We start from the raw sequence: 18,053 nt of genomic DNA, 5'->3' as shown, positions 1-18,053 counted from the left end.
CTATTGAATCAGCCCCCGGGCTGATTTCTCTGCCTTCCAGTCTCTCCCTACTCAAGTCCAGACTTAATTTTTCTTAGAAACTGTTCTGTGCACATTTCCCCCCTCCTCAGAACTATCAAATGGTTGCTTCTCCACCTCCACATCCAAGAGAAATTCCTTACCATTGGCTTTAAAGCATTCAATCAGCTCTCCCCATCCTACCTAATTGCACTAATCTACTATAACTCAGTCAGCACACTCTACTCCTCTAGAATCCACCTACTCCCTGTGCCTTGATCTCATTTTTCCTACCACCAACCCCTTGCTCACATCCTCTCTTCTTCCTGGAATTCCCCCGCCCCAGCCCCCACCTTCCTATCCAACAGACCACCGCTATCCCATCTTCAAAGTCCTTTGAAAATCATATTTATAGTAAGAAGCCTTCCCTGACAACCTTCTCCTCCCCAACGTATTCACTCTTTCTTCTACATCACCTGTGCCCTTGAGTCTGTACTCCTTAAACATTTTTGTTGCTCACCCCACCCCCAGCTCCACAGCCTTAAGTACCTGTACTTATTCTCTGCAATTTCCTCCATCTGTCATTTATTTTATGTCTGTTTCCTCAACTAGACTGTAAACTCCTTGTAGGCAGGAATCACGTTGGACCAACTCCATTGTAATTTCCCAGGCTCTTAGTACAGTGCTCTGCACAGTTAGCGTACAATAAATATAATCAATTATCTAATCTGCTGATTGCCTAAGGAGCCACTGAGCTGAAAGAAATGGGGGGATCATGAGACCTGAAACACTGAGGTCCAGTGAAGCCCTGAGCACCACTGACCCTTCCTGGTTCCCAGCATTGCACCCTGTTACAGGTGGTGCCCTGCACCAGGCAATTTTCACCTCGGGCCTTGTACTTGAACTCTCAGCTGGCACAGAAATCAGTGGGGTTACCCTCAAGCCCTGCACTGTGCCTGGAATGGGAGCTGTCCTCCGAGGTATTTTGTAGTAGTCATAGTCTAAAGAATATTTACTGAGCACCCACTGGAAACAATGCATTGTATTAAGGTCTTGGGAAAGAACAACAGAAACACAAAGAGCCCACAACACAAAGAGCACTCAAGGAGCTTACACTCTAATGGAGGAGGCAGGCATAAAAATATTTGCCAATAGAGACAACAGGATAATGAGCTGAATGTTCAATTGATCACACAAATATACTCAAGTGTAGAGGAAGGGTACAAATGCATAGGGAAGTAATAGAAGTGGCTAGGCTAAGCTATAGCATGCTATGCTATGGCCCAGAATGTAGGTCCCTCGCTAGTGTGGGCCCCGTATGAGACCCTGTGGCTACTGTGGTCCCTGAGTGGACCCTGTGTGTCCCCAGAACACAAGGCAAACAGGCTTTATAGTTTAAATGAGATAAGTGAGAAAAATGATTTTGATCAATTGATGGTATCCATTGAGCATGTACTGTGTGTGAAACACTGTATTAAGCATTTAGGAGAGTACAATATTACAGAGCTGACAGACATGTTCCCTGCCTCCAAGGAGCTTACAGTCTAGAGGGTAAGATGGACATGAAAATAAATTATGGATATGAACAAAAGTACTGTGGGGCTGAAGGTGGGGTGAATAAACGGTGAAAATCCTAGTGCAAGAGTGATGCAGAGAGGGAGGGGGAACAGGAGAAATGAGGGCTTAATCAGAGAAGTTTTGGGGAGATGCCCCCCAAGTCAGCTGGGGTCGCCTACCAGAGGGCGGCTCCGGGTACTTTGGATTGAGCGACGATGAGCCAAAGACCAGATACTGAGCCAGAGTGATCAGTTCTGCCTCTTTATTGGGTGTACTTATGTAGCTGTAGCGCAGCAAGCAAGCGAATGTTGGGGGGGGGGGGTAGGGGGGGCCCAAGCCCTATTCAGCAGGCAAGCTCTGCAGGGCTCAGTTTAATGCCTACAACTAATAGTAGCAGCAATGTCTCTTATATATGAAGCCCCCTCATACCAGTTACCCCTCCCCCTGTTCCCATTCCGCAACCTTGCAGTGTAGTCATTCCGTGTCCTTGCTGTGGGTTGCTCAGGTGGAGGGAGGGGGTGAATTCACAGATAGGGCACTCTTCCCACACTCCACCCCTTCGCCCCCCCCCGTATGCCTGGAGCAACCTGGAGCTGGGGTCCACAATAGTCTTGATGGACGGCCTGTGCAAGTAATAGCATCCTAGCACCAAAGCTGCACAGAGCATGACGCACCCTAGCACGATCCACTGGGACCAATATCCCATTCCTATACTCCCGCACCCCAGCAGCCATGAGAAACACCCGCAGTCTGTCACCATCTTTTGGTTCAGTGTTCGTATCTGAAGTCTGGCTTTGGTTAGGCAGAGCACAGTGCGGTCCCAATCTTGCTGTGAACCTGCTCCGGCCAAGCTACTGAGTCCACTAGATCTGTTGGAACATCCCAGAGGAGGATGTGGTGTTCATGATACTCCCACCTGGAGAGGTCGGTGCGATTACCAATGCGCAACCCTACTAAAGACATATTACTACAAACAAGCATTAGATTAGCACAAGCAGCACTAACATTATAATTAAAGGTGATCATGGTTATGTTTATCTGTTCTCCGCATACCTAACCGAATTTCCCTTTATCCAAACACCAGTAGTTTCTCTCTTCTACCCTGGCAATGGAAATCGGCCAATAGTAATAGCATTTGTTAAGCACTTACTATGTGCGAAGCACTATTCTAAGCGCTGGGGGGATACAAGGTTATCAGGTTGTCCTACGTGGGGCTCACAGTCTTAATCCCCACTTTATAGATGAGGTAACTGAGGCACAGAGAAGTTAAGTGACTTGCCCAAAGTCACACAGCTGACAAGTGGTGGAGCCGGGATTAGAACACATGACCTCTGGCTCCCAAGCCCTTGTTCTTTCCACTGAGCCACGCTGCTTCACACTGCCTGCCTGCCGACTGTCCTGCATGCTCCCACACCCCCTGGGGTCATGTGAGCTGAACAAATCCCTCTTTACTTGGGTACATCTAAATGGGGAGAAGGGCTTCCATTGATTCCTGGACCCATTCTACCAACCCCACCTTTCACCCAGGGGGACCACCCATCTGCCATCCTTACACTATCCCTAATCCTACTAGGGCCATGGTCCGCAGGAGTGAGTTGCCCATCAGGTGGATACAGGCGAGCCATGTTGGGGGCCCGCAGAGCTTGGCTTACTTCTTCCATTAGGGTGGTGAGATATAGTAGCAGTCCTAACTGAGTCTGGATGCAGGCCTCCAACCAGGTGATGTTTTGGGCCCAGCGGGCCAGCTCCCCTATGAATGTGCCTGCCCACGTTTTCAGAGCTTCAGCTGACTTTACCATTCTTTTCCAACCTCTGGCATCCTGCAACATTCCAGCGCTAATTAGTTGCTGGATCCGGCTTTCGTATTGGAGGTTTCGGTCTTGCGCATCCCACAGGTCTTGTATGTTCTCTTGCTTCCATACTCTCAGTGTGCTGCCAACCCACTCAGTGATGTCTCTCTTCCGTTGTTTGGGGGCCCTTGCCGGCTTCCGGCTCCCCACCCACCAGGTCCATTGTTGCCGGAGCTGGACCAGGGCAGTGGAGCAGTTCGGGTGATGGGCGTCTATCCACCAAGGCTCCAATGACCAGGAGATTGCCTCAGTAGTCCACCGAGTGGGTGAACAGGCAAGCCCCTTCCAGGGTGGCTTCCCATAGGTATGCGGCCCTGGTCCCTGGGTATCTATTGTCCATAATGTCTGGTATAACATTGACAACCAGCAGGGGTGTGCCCAAAGTCCAGGAACCATCTGTGGAGTTTTCCCAGCCCAGTGTGGGGGAGTTCAGCCTATAACCATACTTGGGCCATGGAGGGGTGATCCAGGAGGGGTATCTCCCAGGCAGCGTGATGGGTGCCTCTAATGCTCTCTGATCCTCATATCCGGCCCATTTCTCAGTTATTGGGTTGAGGCACAGCCAGGCTGTTTTTGCGCCCATGTCATTGGTGATCTGCAACAACATGGTGCCCACCTCCGTGACATTGGTGACATTTGCCTTTGACATCATGACATTCACCCTCCAATCAGGAGAAGTATTCAGCATGTGGCAGTGCACCTGCACAGTGGTGTTGAATGCCGTCACAGTCTCCAACATCCCATTGTATTCTCCAGCTGTGATTACAGTGGCAGGCAGCTGTCATCCTTTAGGGACGGCGTCCCACCACATGTCCGTTCCGCCAGTCAACGGTGCTGCAGTGGTGGTGTCACCTTCCAGCCGGGTAAGGGCCACAGAATATCATGTTGACTACTTGACCTGGCGCCCCGTAAAGTGGGTGTCTAGGTAGGCCGGCAAGCCATATCCAGCCCCAATCATCTGAAGCCCTTGTATAGTGGCAACCTGCATGGCTGCTGCCACCGGGTAGGTGAACGCCACTCCCATATGAGTATCCACTGTGATGAGCACATATCTCTTTCCCTGGCTTAGGGGCAGGGGCCCTATGTTGACCATAGGGCCACAAATTCTTTTGCATACAATGTTCACAGTCTTGCAAGAATTTGTGTACCTCCCTGTGGGTTCCTTCCACCCCCGTCCCCAGAGGGCTCGATACGTGGCATCCACCCCACTATGAGCTAGTGCCTCATGCACCCACTGGATGGTGTTGGTGGGTCTTGCCTCCCTCACTTGTGCAAGCACGTCTGCCTCCTCGTTCCCGGGGGTCCCCCGATGAGCTGGCACACGGTAAACAGTGAGGAGGGCTTCCCGGGCTCTTAATATTCAGGTGAAGTTATGCCACATCTCTTTTCCCCATACCTCTCCCCGTACTACCTTCCACCCCTTGGCTTCCCACACCCCCAACTATGTGGCTAGGCCGTTGTATATGGCCCATGAGTCAGTTGCCAAGGCGTCTACATCAGGGTGTGTGGATAGGAGCATCCATACCACCCTGAGTTCAGCTCATTGGCTGGACTGACAGACCCCTTCTTCCCAGAGGGTGGTATCCATGAGAGGTGGACTACAACTACAGCCCATGTACTTGGGTTCCCTTTGGCTGACCCATCAGTGTACCATGTGCCAGTTGGCGGCACCCCCTCCCCCTTCTCTACAGGCCAGTTCTCAGAAATTAGTACCAAGGGGATCGAGGGAGGGGGTCCCGTGTCCTCAAATGTCACCAGCCCCAATATACACTCGGGTACTGCCATGATGACAACCTGATAGGTGGCGGGGACCATACGGCCCAAACCCAATCGGAGGGTGGTTCTCACGCTGCTGTGCCCCCCAAATCCTTCTATGCACATACTGAGTCCCGTAAATTTGCTGGGGTCCCTGTGTACAGGGGTGACTTCTGCATGAGTGTCTATCAAGGTGAGGGTGGACTGAATATTCAGGGGACCCCAGTAATTGGTCAGGGTAAAGTATGGCCTCCGATCCCCTCTGACTGACCTGACCTGAAGGAAGGGGCCTTGGTCACTTATAATAATAATAATAATAATAATAATGGCATTTGATAAGCGCTTACTATGTGCAAAGCACTGTTCTAAGCAGTGGGGGAATACAATGGGATCAAGTTGTCCCACGTGGGGCTCACAGTCTTAATCCCCATTTTACAGATGAGGTAACTGAGGCTCAGAGAAGTTAAATGACTTGCCCAAAGTCACACAGCAGACATGTGGCAGAGCCAGGATGCGAACCCATGACCTCTGACTCCAAAGCCCGTGCTCTTTCCACTGAGCCAAACTTCCCAATGGCTGGTCTCTCCATTCGCTCAGGTCCAGATACAGCAAGTGAACGGGCCTCCTTTTTTGCTCCTGTTGACATTTTCATATGCTTCAGCTATGTGTTTGCCTTCCCCTGCGGTCTACCTCTGATCCTTAGGTAATTTTTTCCACAGGGCAAACAGCACACTGTTTGACTGCTTATCTATCTTTCTCATTTGGTCCCGGCCACTATTAAATCTCTCCACAGTTGGGATCAGGATACCTTCTGTATTGCTCCTTCCAGAGCGATGGGTTTTGTCGGGGCCACCCCTCGAATCCTCCTAGGTTTTGCGATCAGACCCCACAGATTCCAAAGCCAGTATAAGATCTATGACAGGCTTGCCCATCATTTCCTCAACCAGGGACAGCAACACTCCCCCTATGTTACGGGGCACCAACTGGAGGCGCTTACTGCGCATCCCAGAATTCAAGGGTGCTGCATCAGGGCTATAATCTCCCATGGCATATATTTGCTGTCTCATTCCCAAACTTCTCAATAACATGCATACCCCTTCTATATCCACCCCATCTTCTGGTTCAGAGGGTAGCTCATCCGGGGTGGCCCAGGTGTCTTTTATGGTGGCCACTACCCAATCCATCAGGGAGTGGTTACCCCAGTTGGCCTGACCCATCTTCAACTGTTGCCTGACTTGGGGGGTAGCTGCTACTTGCTGTGTGCTTAACATAATCCCATCACCCCCCTGGTCCCAGCGTTGGACCATCCAGGACAGCAGCATTTCTCGAGGCGCTGCTGGTATTGCTTGTGGACCTCCATCAATTCCGCCGGGGTATAATCCCGTACAGTGATGTGGTCTTTGGATTAGGGTTCCCCTACCCCTTCAGGGCTCGGGGTAGTTTTAGTTTCCTGAGTGATGAGGGGGTCATACCCTTCCCTCGATGTCTTCTTCTATGGTGTTTAACATTTCTTTATCACCCAATTCTTCATCTGGGTGCCAGACGTTCGGGTCCCAGTTGGTGCCCTTTATAAGTGCCTGTACCCTAAGGAGGCCCATCGGTCGCCCCTTCAGCATTGCTAGTCTGCATTCCAAGATGACACCCCCTTCTCGACTGCTTCTTCGGTGGTCTTATTTGCTGTTTGTAGGAGTCCCACATAAAGCTCTTTCGACTCCTGGTTCTCGCAAGCCACCTTTTCGGCTTCGCGGGCTTTTATTTTATTTTTTTTATAATGGTATTTATTAAGCGCTTACTATGTGCAAAGCACTGTTCTAAGCACTGGGGGGATACAAGGTAATCAGGTTGTCCCACAGGGGGCTCACAGTCTTAATCCCCATTTTACAGATGAGGTAACAGGCACAGAGAAGTTAAGTGACTTGCCCAAAGTCACACAGCTGACAGTTGGCGGAGCCGGGATTTGAACCCCTGACCTCTGACTCCAAAGCCCGTGCTCTTTCCACTGAGCCACGCTGCTTCCCACAGCTTCCCACGCTGCTGTCCACAGGTTTTACTTTTACTTTCCAGTCGCATATTCATTTCATGTCAGCATCCCGCCAGCAGCTGCCACTCTACATTTGCTACGGCTCTCCTCTCTGATTTTGACACCTCAGTCTTAATCCCCATTTTACAGATGAGATCACTGAGGCACAAAGAAGTTAAGTGGCTTGCCCAAGGTCACGCAGCAGATAAATTGTGGAGTTGGGATTAGAACCCATGTCCTCTGACTTCCAAGCCCGTGCTCTTGTCTCTAAGCCACTCTGCTTCTCATGTGCTCTAATCCCAGCTCCACCACTTATTATCATTATTATTATTATTATTTGTATTATTGAGTGCTTACTGTTTGCAAAGTACTGTACTAAGTGCTCGGGAGAGAACAACACAACATCAAACACGTTCCCCGCCAGGACGAGATCACAGTCTAGAGGGACCTGTGTGCTGTTGGGCCTTGGGAAAGTCATTTCCCTTCTCTGGGCCACGGGTACATCATCTGCAAAATAGGGACCAACAAAATGGGGACTTCTCCCCCGACCAGAGATCTCTAGTCTCAAGGGTGTCAAAGGTTACCCAGCTGCCCATGGACTCAGAGGCAGGGATGCTTTCTCTGCCATGCAGGCACCTACCAGCATGGCAGTTTCCTGCTGAGGTGGCCCTCACTTTTCCATTCTCATCTAAAGCCTTTAAACACCTTCCTCCCCCCTGGGTTTTTTTAAGTGGCATTTATTAAGCGCTTACTATGTGCAAAGCACTGTTCTAAGCACTGGGGAGGTTACAAGTTGATCAGGTTGTTCCATGGGGGGCTCACAGTCTTAATCCCCATTTTACAGATGAGGTAACTGAGGCACAGAGAAGTTAAGTGACTTGCCCAAAGTCACACAGCTGACAAGTCCTCCCAGCTCCTGCCGGATTCCTAAGCTGGCATTGACTCAGTCTACGGTGATGTCACCGCGTGCAAGGACGCCTTGGCTTTATTCCAACTGCTCTGTTCAATGGTCTTGCGTTTGAAAAACATTTTGAGTTAGGAGACAGTTTGAAGGCTGAGACTATGCAAATGGGTTTTCATTTTCCTTCTTCCCCTGAGCAGTTCAATCCCTGCTTCAGTTCCAATCTTAAGGTGCATAATCAATCAATCAATGGTATTTATTGAATGCTTACTGTGTGCACAGCACTGTACTAAGTGCTTTGGAAAGTATAGTATAATAGAGTTGGTAGATATGTTCTCTGTCCACAGAGAGCTTACAGTGTACCGGGGAAGACAGACATTAAAATAAGCTACAGATAGGGGAAATAGTAAATAGTTAATAGTCAGTCCTTCTCTGTCTCTTTTGTGGATGCCTCCTCTGTCTCCCACTCTCAACTGTGGGAGTCCCTCAAGGTTCAGCTCTGGGTTTCCTTCTATTATTTATCTATACCCACTCCCTGGGTGTTCATTCACTAACACGTCCAAAACAAAACTCCTTATCTTCCCTTCCAAACCTTGTCCTCTCCCTGACTGTCCCATCACTATAGACAGCACCACCATCCTCTCTGTCTCACAAGTCCATACCTTGGTGGTATCCTCAAATCAACTCTCTCATTCAACCTACATATTCGACCTGTCACCAAATCCTGTCGGTTCAACCTTCACAACATTGACAAAAATCTGCCCTTCCCTATCCATACTGCTACCATATTAATCCAAGTACTTATCCTAACCCACCTTGATTACTGCATCAGCATTCTTGTTGATCTCCCTGCCTCCTGTCTCTCCCCACTTTGATTCATACTTCAGCCTGCTGCCCAGATCACTTTTCGACGAAACCATTCAGTCCATGTTTCCTCACTCATCAAAAACCTCTATTGGTTGCTCATCCACCTCCACATCAAACAGAAACTCCTTACCATAGGCTTGAAAGCACTCAATAAATTTGCCCTCTCCTACCTTACCTCCCTGATTTCCTACTACAACCCAGTCCACACATTTCTCTCCTCTAATGCCCACCTACTCACTGAACCTCAATCTTTTCTATCTCACTGCCAACCTCTCGCCCACATCCTGCCTCTGGCCTGGAACACCCTCCCTCTTCGTATCCGACAGACGATCACTCTTGCCGCCTCCAAAGCCTCACTGAAAGCACATCTCCTCCAGGAGGCCATTCCTGATTAAACCCTTATTTTCTCTTCTTCCACTCCCTTCTATATCATCTTTGCACTTGGATTTGCACCCTTTATTCACCCTTCCCTCAGCCCCACAGCACTTATATACTTATTCATAATTCATTTATTTATGTTAATGTCTGTCTCCCCCTCGAGACCCTTGTGAACAGTGAACTTGTCTCCCAAACATTTAGCACAGTACACTACACGACATAAGCACTCATTAAACATGATTGATTGAAATAGAGTATAATGATATATGCATGAGTGCTTTGTCATTGGGATGAGTGTTAAACGGCTTAAGGAGTACACAATCAAGTGTGCAGTCGATGCAGAAGCAAGGGCAGATAGGGGAAATACAGGGCATAGTCAGGAAAGACCTCTTGGAGGAGATATGATTTGAGGAGGGTTTCAAAGGAGGGGAGAGTGATTATACTGCAGATATGAATGGGGAGACAGTTTCAGGCCCAAAGGAATCCAGTGCACAAGAGGTCTGTGACTGGATAGATGAGAAGTAGATTAAATAGAATGATTAACTCCTAAAGCAGGGGACAACTCATTTGAATGTGTTTGGGAGAGGGGAGCAATGCAGGAGACAGGAAGGTCCGAGAATATAAACCAGAGACTCTCAAATGAACAAGTTCGCCAGCCTCTAATCCCAGCCCAGCCAGGCATCTTACCTTCTGAATGGAAAATGTGGGAATATGTCTGATATCAAGCTTAGGGAGTCTCTTCCGTAACAACAATAACAAGAATAATAATGATACTACTACTACTAATAATAATGATACTATTTGTTAAATGCTTACTATGTTCCAAGCACTGATCTAAACACTGGAGTAGATACAAGCTAATCAGGTTGGACACAGTCTCTGTCTATATATATGGGGCACACAGTCTAAATAGGAAGGAGAACACATAGGGAATCCACATTTTACAGTTAAGGAAACTGAGGCCTAGAGAAGGTAAGTGACTGCCCAAGGACAAACAGCATGCAAGTGGCAGAGCCATTATTAGAACCCAGATTGTATGAATCCAAGGCCTGTGCTCTTTCCACTAGGCCACGCTGTTCACCTTTACTACTTATTCTGCCAGTTCTTTCCCCGGCAACTGCACAGGCCTAGGAACAGGCAGAAACAGGATATGATTGCTTCAACATCCCATTCTCCTGCCACGTTTCCCCCAGCAGATCCTCTGGCCCCATGGAGAGGGGAAACCAAACCGGCATCTCAGAATTCCTCCTCCTGGGACTGTCTGACCGGGCAGAGCAGCAGGAGCTGCTCTTCATACTGTTTCTCTGGATGTACCTGCTCGGGTTCCTGGGGAGCCTGTTCATCATCCTGGCTATTGGCTCCGACCCGCACCTGCACACCCCCATGTACTTCTTCCTCACCAACCTCTCCCTGGCCGACGTCTGTCTCCTGTCCACCACGGTCCCCAACATGCTGGTCAACATTCAGACCCACAGCAAATCCATATCCTACGCAGGGTGCCTGGTGCAAATATATTTCTTCTTTCTGTTCATAAGCCTGGACCACTTTCTCCTCACCGGGATGGCTTATGACCGCTACGTGGCCATATGCCACCCACTCCACTACACCACCATCATGAGTCCATGGCTCTGTGTCCTGATGGTTTCTGGCTCTTGGATCATCAGCAGTCTCTATGCTCTGACACATACTTTAATGGTGCTTCGACTATCCTTCTGTGCAGACAATAAAATCCATCACTTCTTCTGTGAACCTACTCAGATCATAAAACTTTCCTGCACTGATCCACTCATCAATGAAGTATTGCTCTTTGTTCTTGGAGCTCTGTTAGGGCTAGGTCCCCTCACGGGCCTTCTGTTCTCTTACAATCGTATTTTCTCCACTATTTTGAGAATCCCATCTGCCAGGGGAAGGTATAAAGCTTTCTCCACCTGTGGCTCTCATCTGTCCATGGTCTCTTTGTTCTATGGTACTGGCATTGGGGTCTACTTTGTCCCCCGGTCCCCCCACATGGCCAGGAAAGAATCTATAGTGTCGGTGATGTACTCGGTGGTGACCCCCATGCTGAACCCTTTCATCTACAGCCTGAGGAACAAGGATATGAAAGTGGCCCTGAGAAAATTCATCAGTAAGAAATCTGGCTTCTTCCAGAGACTGTAATCCCTTCATCTTGTTTGTTAGCAACTCTTTCCCCTGTCATCCGCTAATTGTCAGTGTCCCACAGCCTTTGTTCTGGACCCCTACTTTGCAGATTCTGCACTCACTCTCTTGAGACACTTATTTACTTTATTTACCACCTTGATCAATCAATAAATCAATCATCAGTATTTATTGAGTACTTACTGTGTGCAGGGACCTGTATAAAGCGCTGGGTAGAGTACAATACAACAGAGTTCGTGGACACATTCTCTGCCCACAACAGGTTTACAGTTGAGAGGGGAAGATAGATCTTTATTCATTCAATCGTATTTATTGAGCACTTACTGTGTGCAGAGCACTGTACTAAGTGCTTGGGAAGTACAAGTTGGCAACATATAGAGATGGTCCCTACCCAACAATGGGCTCACAGTCTAGAAGGGGGAGACAGACAACAAAACAAAACATATGGACAGGTGTCAAGTCATCAGAACAAACGGAATTAAAACTAGATGCACATCATTAACAAAATAAATAGAATAGTAAATATGTACAAGTAAAATGAATAGAGTAATAAATCTGTACAAACATATATACAGGTGTTGTGGGGAGGGGAAGGAGGTAGGGCAGGGGGGAATGGGGAGGAGGAGAGGAAAAAGGGGGCTCAGTCTAGGAAGGCCCAGAATCTTCAGTTTACCATGTAAGAGCTTACTGTGTGCTAAGCACTGTACTAAACTCTGCAACAGATACAAAATAATCAAGTTGGACACAGTCTAAGTAAGAGGGAGTAGGAATTAATCCTCATTTTATAGATGAAGAAACTGAGGACCACAGAAGTGAAGTGACTTGCCCAAGGTGATGTTGATGATGGTGGTATTTGTTAAGCGCTTACTATGAGCCAAGCACTGTTCTAAGCACTTGGGTAGACACAAGGCAATCAGGTTGGCCCACGTGGGGCTCACAGGCTTAATCCCCACCTTCCGGATGAGGAAACTGAGGCACAGAAGTCAAGTGACTTGCCCAAAGTCATGCAGCAAGCAAGTGGCTGAGTCAGGATTAGAACCCAGATCCTCTGACTCCCAAACTCATGCTCTATCCACTAGGCCATGCTGCTTCTCAGCACTTAAGCATCATTAGATGCATACTATGTGCCAAACATTATACTAAGAACTCGGGGTAAATATAAGATAATCAGAATCAGATAACAGATGGGCAGTCCCATGTGGGACAAGGACTGTGTCTGACCTGATTATCTTCTATCTACCCTAACATCTAGTACACTGAAATACCACAGTAGTCATTATTTAAAGCAGATTCACAATGAAGGGACATTACAGGGTGTTTACACTGTATAATTGCCCTTTTGCGCACCAACTACTTAAAGATGTCATCCTTTTTGACTCTTCTACACAAAAAAGTTAATGACAAAAGGGTTTCTACACTGTGAGCCCGTGTCAAGACTGTGAGCCCGTTGTTGGGTAGGGATTGTCTCTATCTATTGCCAAACTGTACTTTCCAAGCGTTTACTACAGTGCTCTACACACAGTAAGAGCTCAGTAAATATGATTGAGTGAATGACCCCTCACAGTAGAGATCTCTGTGTCAGAGCACGGGCTTGGAAGTTAGAGGTCGTGGGTTCTAATCCAGGCTCCGCCACTGATCAGCTGTGTGACTTTAGGCAAGTCACTTGACCTCTCTGTGCCTCAGTTACCTTATCTGCAAAATGGGGATCAAGGCTGTGAGTCCCATGAGGGACAACCTGATTACCCTGTATCTATCCCAGCTCCTAGAACAGTGCTTGGCACATAGTGAGCACTTAAATGCCATCTTTATCCTTATTGCTGAATGGGCAAGGTTGGCCACTGCTCTTTAAGTCAGCTGTCGAGACAAATTTACTGACACCCTAAACCTATTTCAAGGTGAAATGTGCTGAAAGGTGTAAACTACACTTCCTTCAATCCATTTCCTAATCGTTATTAGGATGTGATGCTGGACTTTGCAGGGAATGTCAATTATGGATATGCATATAAGTGATGTAGGGTTGAGGGTGAGGTCAATATCAATTTCCCAAAGGTAACAAATCCAAGTGCACAGACGATACAGAAGAGAGAGGAAGTCAGGGAAAATAAGGCTTAATCAGGGAGGCCCCTATGTGGATGATTCCCTGTTCTATCTCTCTAATCCTGACCTCCCACTTCTGACTTCCAGGCCCATGGTTTTTCCCCTAAGCCACGATACCTCCCCCAGAGCAGCATTCTAATCTTGGTTCTGTTCCTGGGTTCTAATCCCAAAATTCCTCTCGCCCCTAAGACAGCTCCACTTGAATGTCCCACCTGCACCTTAAGTTCAACGCGTTCAAAACTGAATGCCTCATCTTCCTTCATAAAGCCCCTCCTTCTCCATCTCCTCCTAATTCTCCTCCTCCAAATGTTCCTCTCTCTGCCAGTAACTTCACCGCCCCCTCCCTGTTCCCAGAAGCTGGCTGCTTTGCCATGATCCTTGACTTCATCATTCCATTTCAATTCTCACACCATTCTCTTTCTAAATCCTGTCAGTTCTTCCTCCAGATTTCCTGAATCCACCCTATCCTCTCCATCAATGCTGGTCCAAGCCTGCTAATCCTAGCCCAGCAAGACTACATAAGGTATCAGCCTCATCACTGCTCTTCCTGATTCAAGCTCTCCCCTTCTCCAGCCCATTCTCTACACTGCTACATGGATCATCTTTTTTCAGCACCACACAGCACACCAAGCCAACCTTGTTCACTTTAAATTTATCCGTTCCTGTCTTAACTCAGCCCTCTCCTCTGCCAGGCAGAACTATTTTTCCTCCATTATTGACACCCATGCCCATCACCCCCGTCAGCTCTTCCGTACATTTACCTCCCTCCTCAGGCCCCCTGTTCCTCCCGCTCCTCCATCCCTCACCCCCAACAATCTGCCCACCTACTTCATTAGTAAAATTAAAACCATCAGGTCTGAGCTCCCCGAAGTCACCCTACCCCTTCTCCATACCCCCTGCTCTCAACCTTCTCTGCTACTCTCCCATCCTTCCCAGCAGTATCTTCAGATGAGATCTCCTCCCTCCTCTCAAGTGCCACTCCATTTACCTGTGCTTCAGACCTAATTCCATCTCATCTTATGGAAACTCTCACCCCTTCCCTCCTCCCCTCCTTAACTTCCATCTTCAACCACTCAATCTCCACTGGTTCCTTCCCCTCTGCCTTCAAACATGCCCACATCTCCCCCATCCTAAAGAAGCCCTCTATTGACCCTACTGCCCCTTCTAGTTATTGCCCTATCTCCCTCCTACACTTCCTTTCCAAACTCCTAGAATGAGTCGTCTATATTCACTGCCTCGAATTCCTCAATTCCAACTCTTACCTGGGTCCCCTCCCATCTGGCTTCTGTCCCCTACACTCCACCAAAACTTCCCTCTCAAAGGTCACCAATGACCTCCTTCTTGCCAAATCCAATGGCTCCTACTCTATCCTAATCCTCCTCGACCTCTCAGCTGCCTTGGACACTGTGGACCACCCCCTTCTCCTCATCACGCTATCCAATCTTGGCTTCACAGATTCCATCCTCTCCTGGTTCTCCTCTTCTCTCTCTGGCCATTCATTCTTAATCTCCTTTGCAGGCTCCTCCTCCTTCTCCCATCCCCTTACTGTAGGGATTCCTCAAGGATCAGATCTTGGCCCCCTTCTGTTCTTTATCTACACTCACTCCCTTGGTGAACTCATTCGCTCCCAGAGCTTCAACTATCATCTCTACGCTGATGACACCCAAATCTACATGTCCACCCCTGCTCTCTCTCCCTCCCTCCAGGCTCATATCTCCTCCTGCCTTCAGGACATCTCCATCTGGATTCTGCCCGTCATCTAAAACTCAACATGTCCAAGACTGAGCTCCTTATCTTCCCTTGCAAACTCTGTCCTCTCCCTGACATTCCCATCACTGTAGATGGCACTACCATCCTTCCTGTCTCACAAACCCGCAAACTTGGTGTCATCCTCGACTCCACTCAGCCATTCACCCCACACATCCACTCCGTCACAAAAACCTGCCAGTCTCACCTCCACAACATCACCAAAATCTGCCCTTTCCTCTCCATCCAAACCGCTACCTTGTTGGTTCAATCTCTCATTCTATTCCGACTGGAATACTGCACCAGCCTCCTCTCTGTTCTCCCATCCTCCTGTCTCTCCCCACTTCAGTCTATATTTCACTCTGCTACCTGGATTATCTTTCTTCAGAAATGATCTGGGCATGTCACTCCCCTCCTCAAAAATCTCCAGTGGTTGCCTGTTGACCTACGAATCAAGCAAAAACTCCTCACTCTTGGCTTCAAGGCTGTCCATCACCTCGCCCCCTCCTACCTCACCTCCCTTCTCTCCTTCTACAGCCCAGCCCACACCCTCCGTTCCTCTGCCGCTAACCGCCTCACTGTGCCTTGTTCTTGCTTGTCCCACCATCGACCCCTGGCCCACATCCTTCCCCTGGCCTGGAATGCCCTCCCTCCACACATCCACCAAACTAGCTCTCTTCCTCCCTTCAAAGCCCTAGTGAAAGCTAACCTTCTCCAGGAGGCCTTCCAGACTGAGCTCCCTTTTTCATCTCCTCCTCCCCCACCCTACCTCTTTCCCCTCCCCAAGGCACTTGTATATATTTGTAGATATTTGTTAATCTATTTATTTTACTTGTACATATTTACTGCTCTATTTATCTTATCAATGATTTGCTTATACCTACAATTCTATTTATTCTGACAGTTTTGACACCTGCCTACATGTTTTGTTTTGTTGTCTGCCTCCCCCTTCTAGACTGTGAGCCCATTGTTAGGTAGGGACCATCTCTATATGTTGCCAACTTGTACATCCCAAGTGCTTAGTACAGTGCTCTGCACACACTAAGTGCTCAATAAATATGATTGAATGAATGAATGAACACCTCTTCACACCTCAAAAATCTCCAGTGGTCATCCTTCTCCTTCTGCAATAAATGGAAACTCCTTGCCATTAGCTTCAAAGCTCTGCACCATCTTACGTGTCCTCTCTCTTCACCGGCTACTTCCCAGCTTCCCGAGCCTTCGTGGTAACCTCTGCCACCATACAATGTCCTAAAAAAAGAATCCCCAATCCAGGGTGCAAGGGTCTAGTCAGACACAATGGCCAACAAAGAGCTATGTCCTGAAGAATTTCTCTGCTCTTTCCCAGTAGCACGGCTCTGGGTACAGTGGGGTCTGGCAGGGTCAGAATCCCACGTCCAGCACTGGAATTAGATGGGGTTCAATTGCTTAGTGAAACAAAATTGGATTAGGAATGTATAATTGAAGGTGTGTGGGTAACCTTGTAGCTACCCCGGAGCTTAGAACATAATAAGCATTTAATAAGCACTACAACTGTTGTGAAATAGTTTTGGTAAGAGGTAGAATTTTCACTTTTATTGGAACAAAGTAACTCAGCTCCCTTTCTGCAAATGATTTTGCACAAATAAAAATGGGGTACTTATAAAACAAATCCCTACCATTGATACAAACTGTGAAAGAAATGGAAAAGGGTAGAATTGTTTAAAAAAAATGATGTCATGGCGTTTTCTTATCCATAACAACTAAACATCAAAGTTATGATTTGAAAGTATTTGCTACAATAAGTGATAAAAATAAAAAACCATCATAGGAGTTGGGGAGGAGCAGCCTACAGGTGAGATGACAAATTGCAGAATTTGTAGAAAGTGAAACTCTGAAAAACCCATCAGTTAACTTTTCTCAAAGGGAGAAACAGTGAAAAATGCTGGAAATTGACAAAAAGGATGAATACTTAGCTGGGTTATGGTTGAAGTGTCATTGTTCATGAAGGGTAGAGATAGCGACAATAAAGACTCATTGTTGACCAAATCCCACACCACTGAGGAGGGGACACCTAATGACACTCGATGATGGAAGAGTCAAGCCAAACAAAAGGAAATGTAAGAAATTCCAGCAGAAATCAAACAGGTTCAAATGGGATTTTTACTAAATTTATGGATGTTATGGATTTATGGAAAGGTGAGAGATAGTGGCCCCTCTCAGGATCGAACCTGGAGAGTTTCCAGTACTCTACCAGTTTCAGCTGTTGGAGGGAGAGTCAAGCAAAGACCTATCCATTCCATTCCTAGCTTGGGCAGTGGCTAGCGAGTGGAAGACTATCTGCTACAAGTCAAAACTCACCCATGCTGGGCAGCAGCGACGTGGGATAGAGTTGAGGGCAGAAAATAGATTTTACTGTGCAGAAGGCGGCAATGGTAAACCACTTCTGCATTTTTACCAAGAAAACTCTGGATACACTACCAGAATGATTGCAGATGCAGAGCGGGCCATTCTGGAAGACACGTTCCTATGGTGCTGCTATGGTTCGGAAACGACTCAAAGGCATAAGGCAAGATAAGAGGGATAGTGGAAGGTTCAGGAAAGGATTAAGAAGGCACCCATTCATGGAAGGTCATTGGAGGGAGCACACTAGTGATGATAGATGGTACATCCCAGGAAAGCAAATAATAATAATAATAATAATAATAATAATGGTATTTGTTAAGCACTTACTATATGCAATGCACAG

General features: G+C 47.7%; 1 protein-coding gene and 1 non-coding gene across 2 annotated transcripts; both read left to right on the top strand.

Moving 5' to 3' along the window:
- Nucleotides 1-10,534: 10,534 nt before the first annotated feature.
- LOC119921407 (olfactory receptor 1G1-like) lies at nt 10,535-11,482 on the top strand. Its single transcript, XM_038741649.1, has one exon. The coding sequence runs from the start codon at nt 10,535-10,537 to the stop codon at nt 11,480-11,482; it is 948 nt and encodes a 315-aa protein (XP_038597577.1).
- A 6,035-nt stretch (nt 11,483-17,517) lies between these two features.
- On the top strand, nt 17,518-17,655 carry LOC119921480. Its single transcript, XR_005448518.1, has one exon. It is a non-coding gene; the product is annotated as a small nucleolar RNA SNORA7 (small nucleolar RNA).
- Nucleotides 17,656-18,053: the final 398 nt, after the last annotated feature.

The sequence above is a fragment of the Tachyglossus aculeatus genome (assembly GCF_015852505.1).
Source record: "Tachyglossus aculeatus isolate mTacAcu1 chromosome 12 unlocalized genomic scaffold, mTacAcu1.pri SUPER_6_unloc_2, whole genome shotgun sequence".
Lineage (NCBI taxonomy): Eukaryota > Metazoa > Chordata > Mammalia > Monotremata > Tachyglossidae > Tachyglossus > Tachyglossus aculeatus.
The sequence above is the reverse complement of the archived record's forward strand: the minus strand, read 5'-3'. Positions and strand labels throughout refer to the sequence as shown.

What these genes read in the sequence shown, in the direction of transcription:
- LOC119921407 (XM_038741649.1), top strand. Translation starts at nt 10,535, where the DNA reads ATGGAGAGGGGAAACCAAACCGGCATCTCAGAATTCCTCCTCCTGGGA.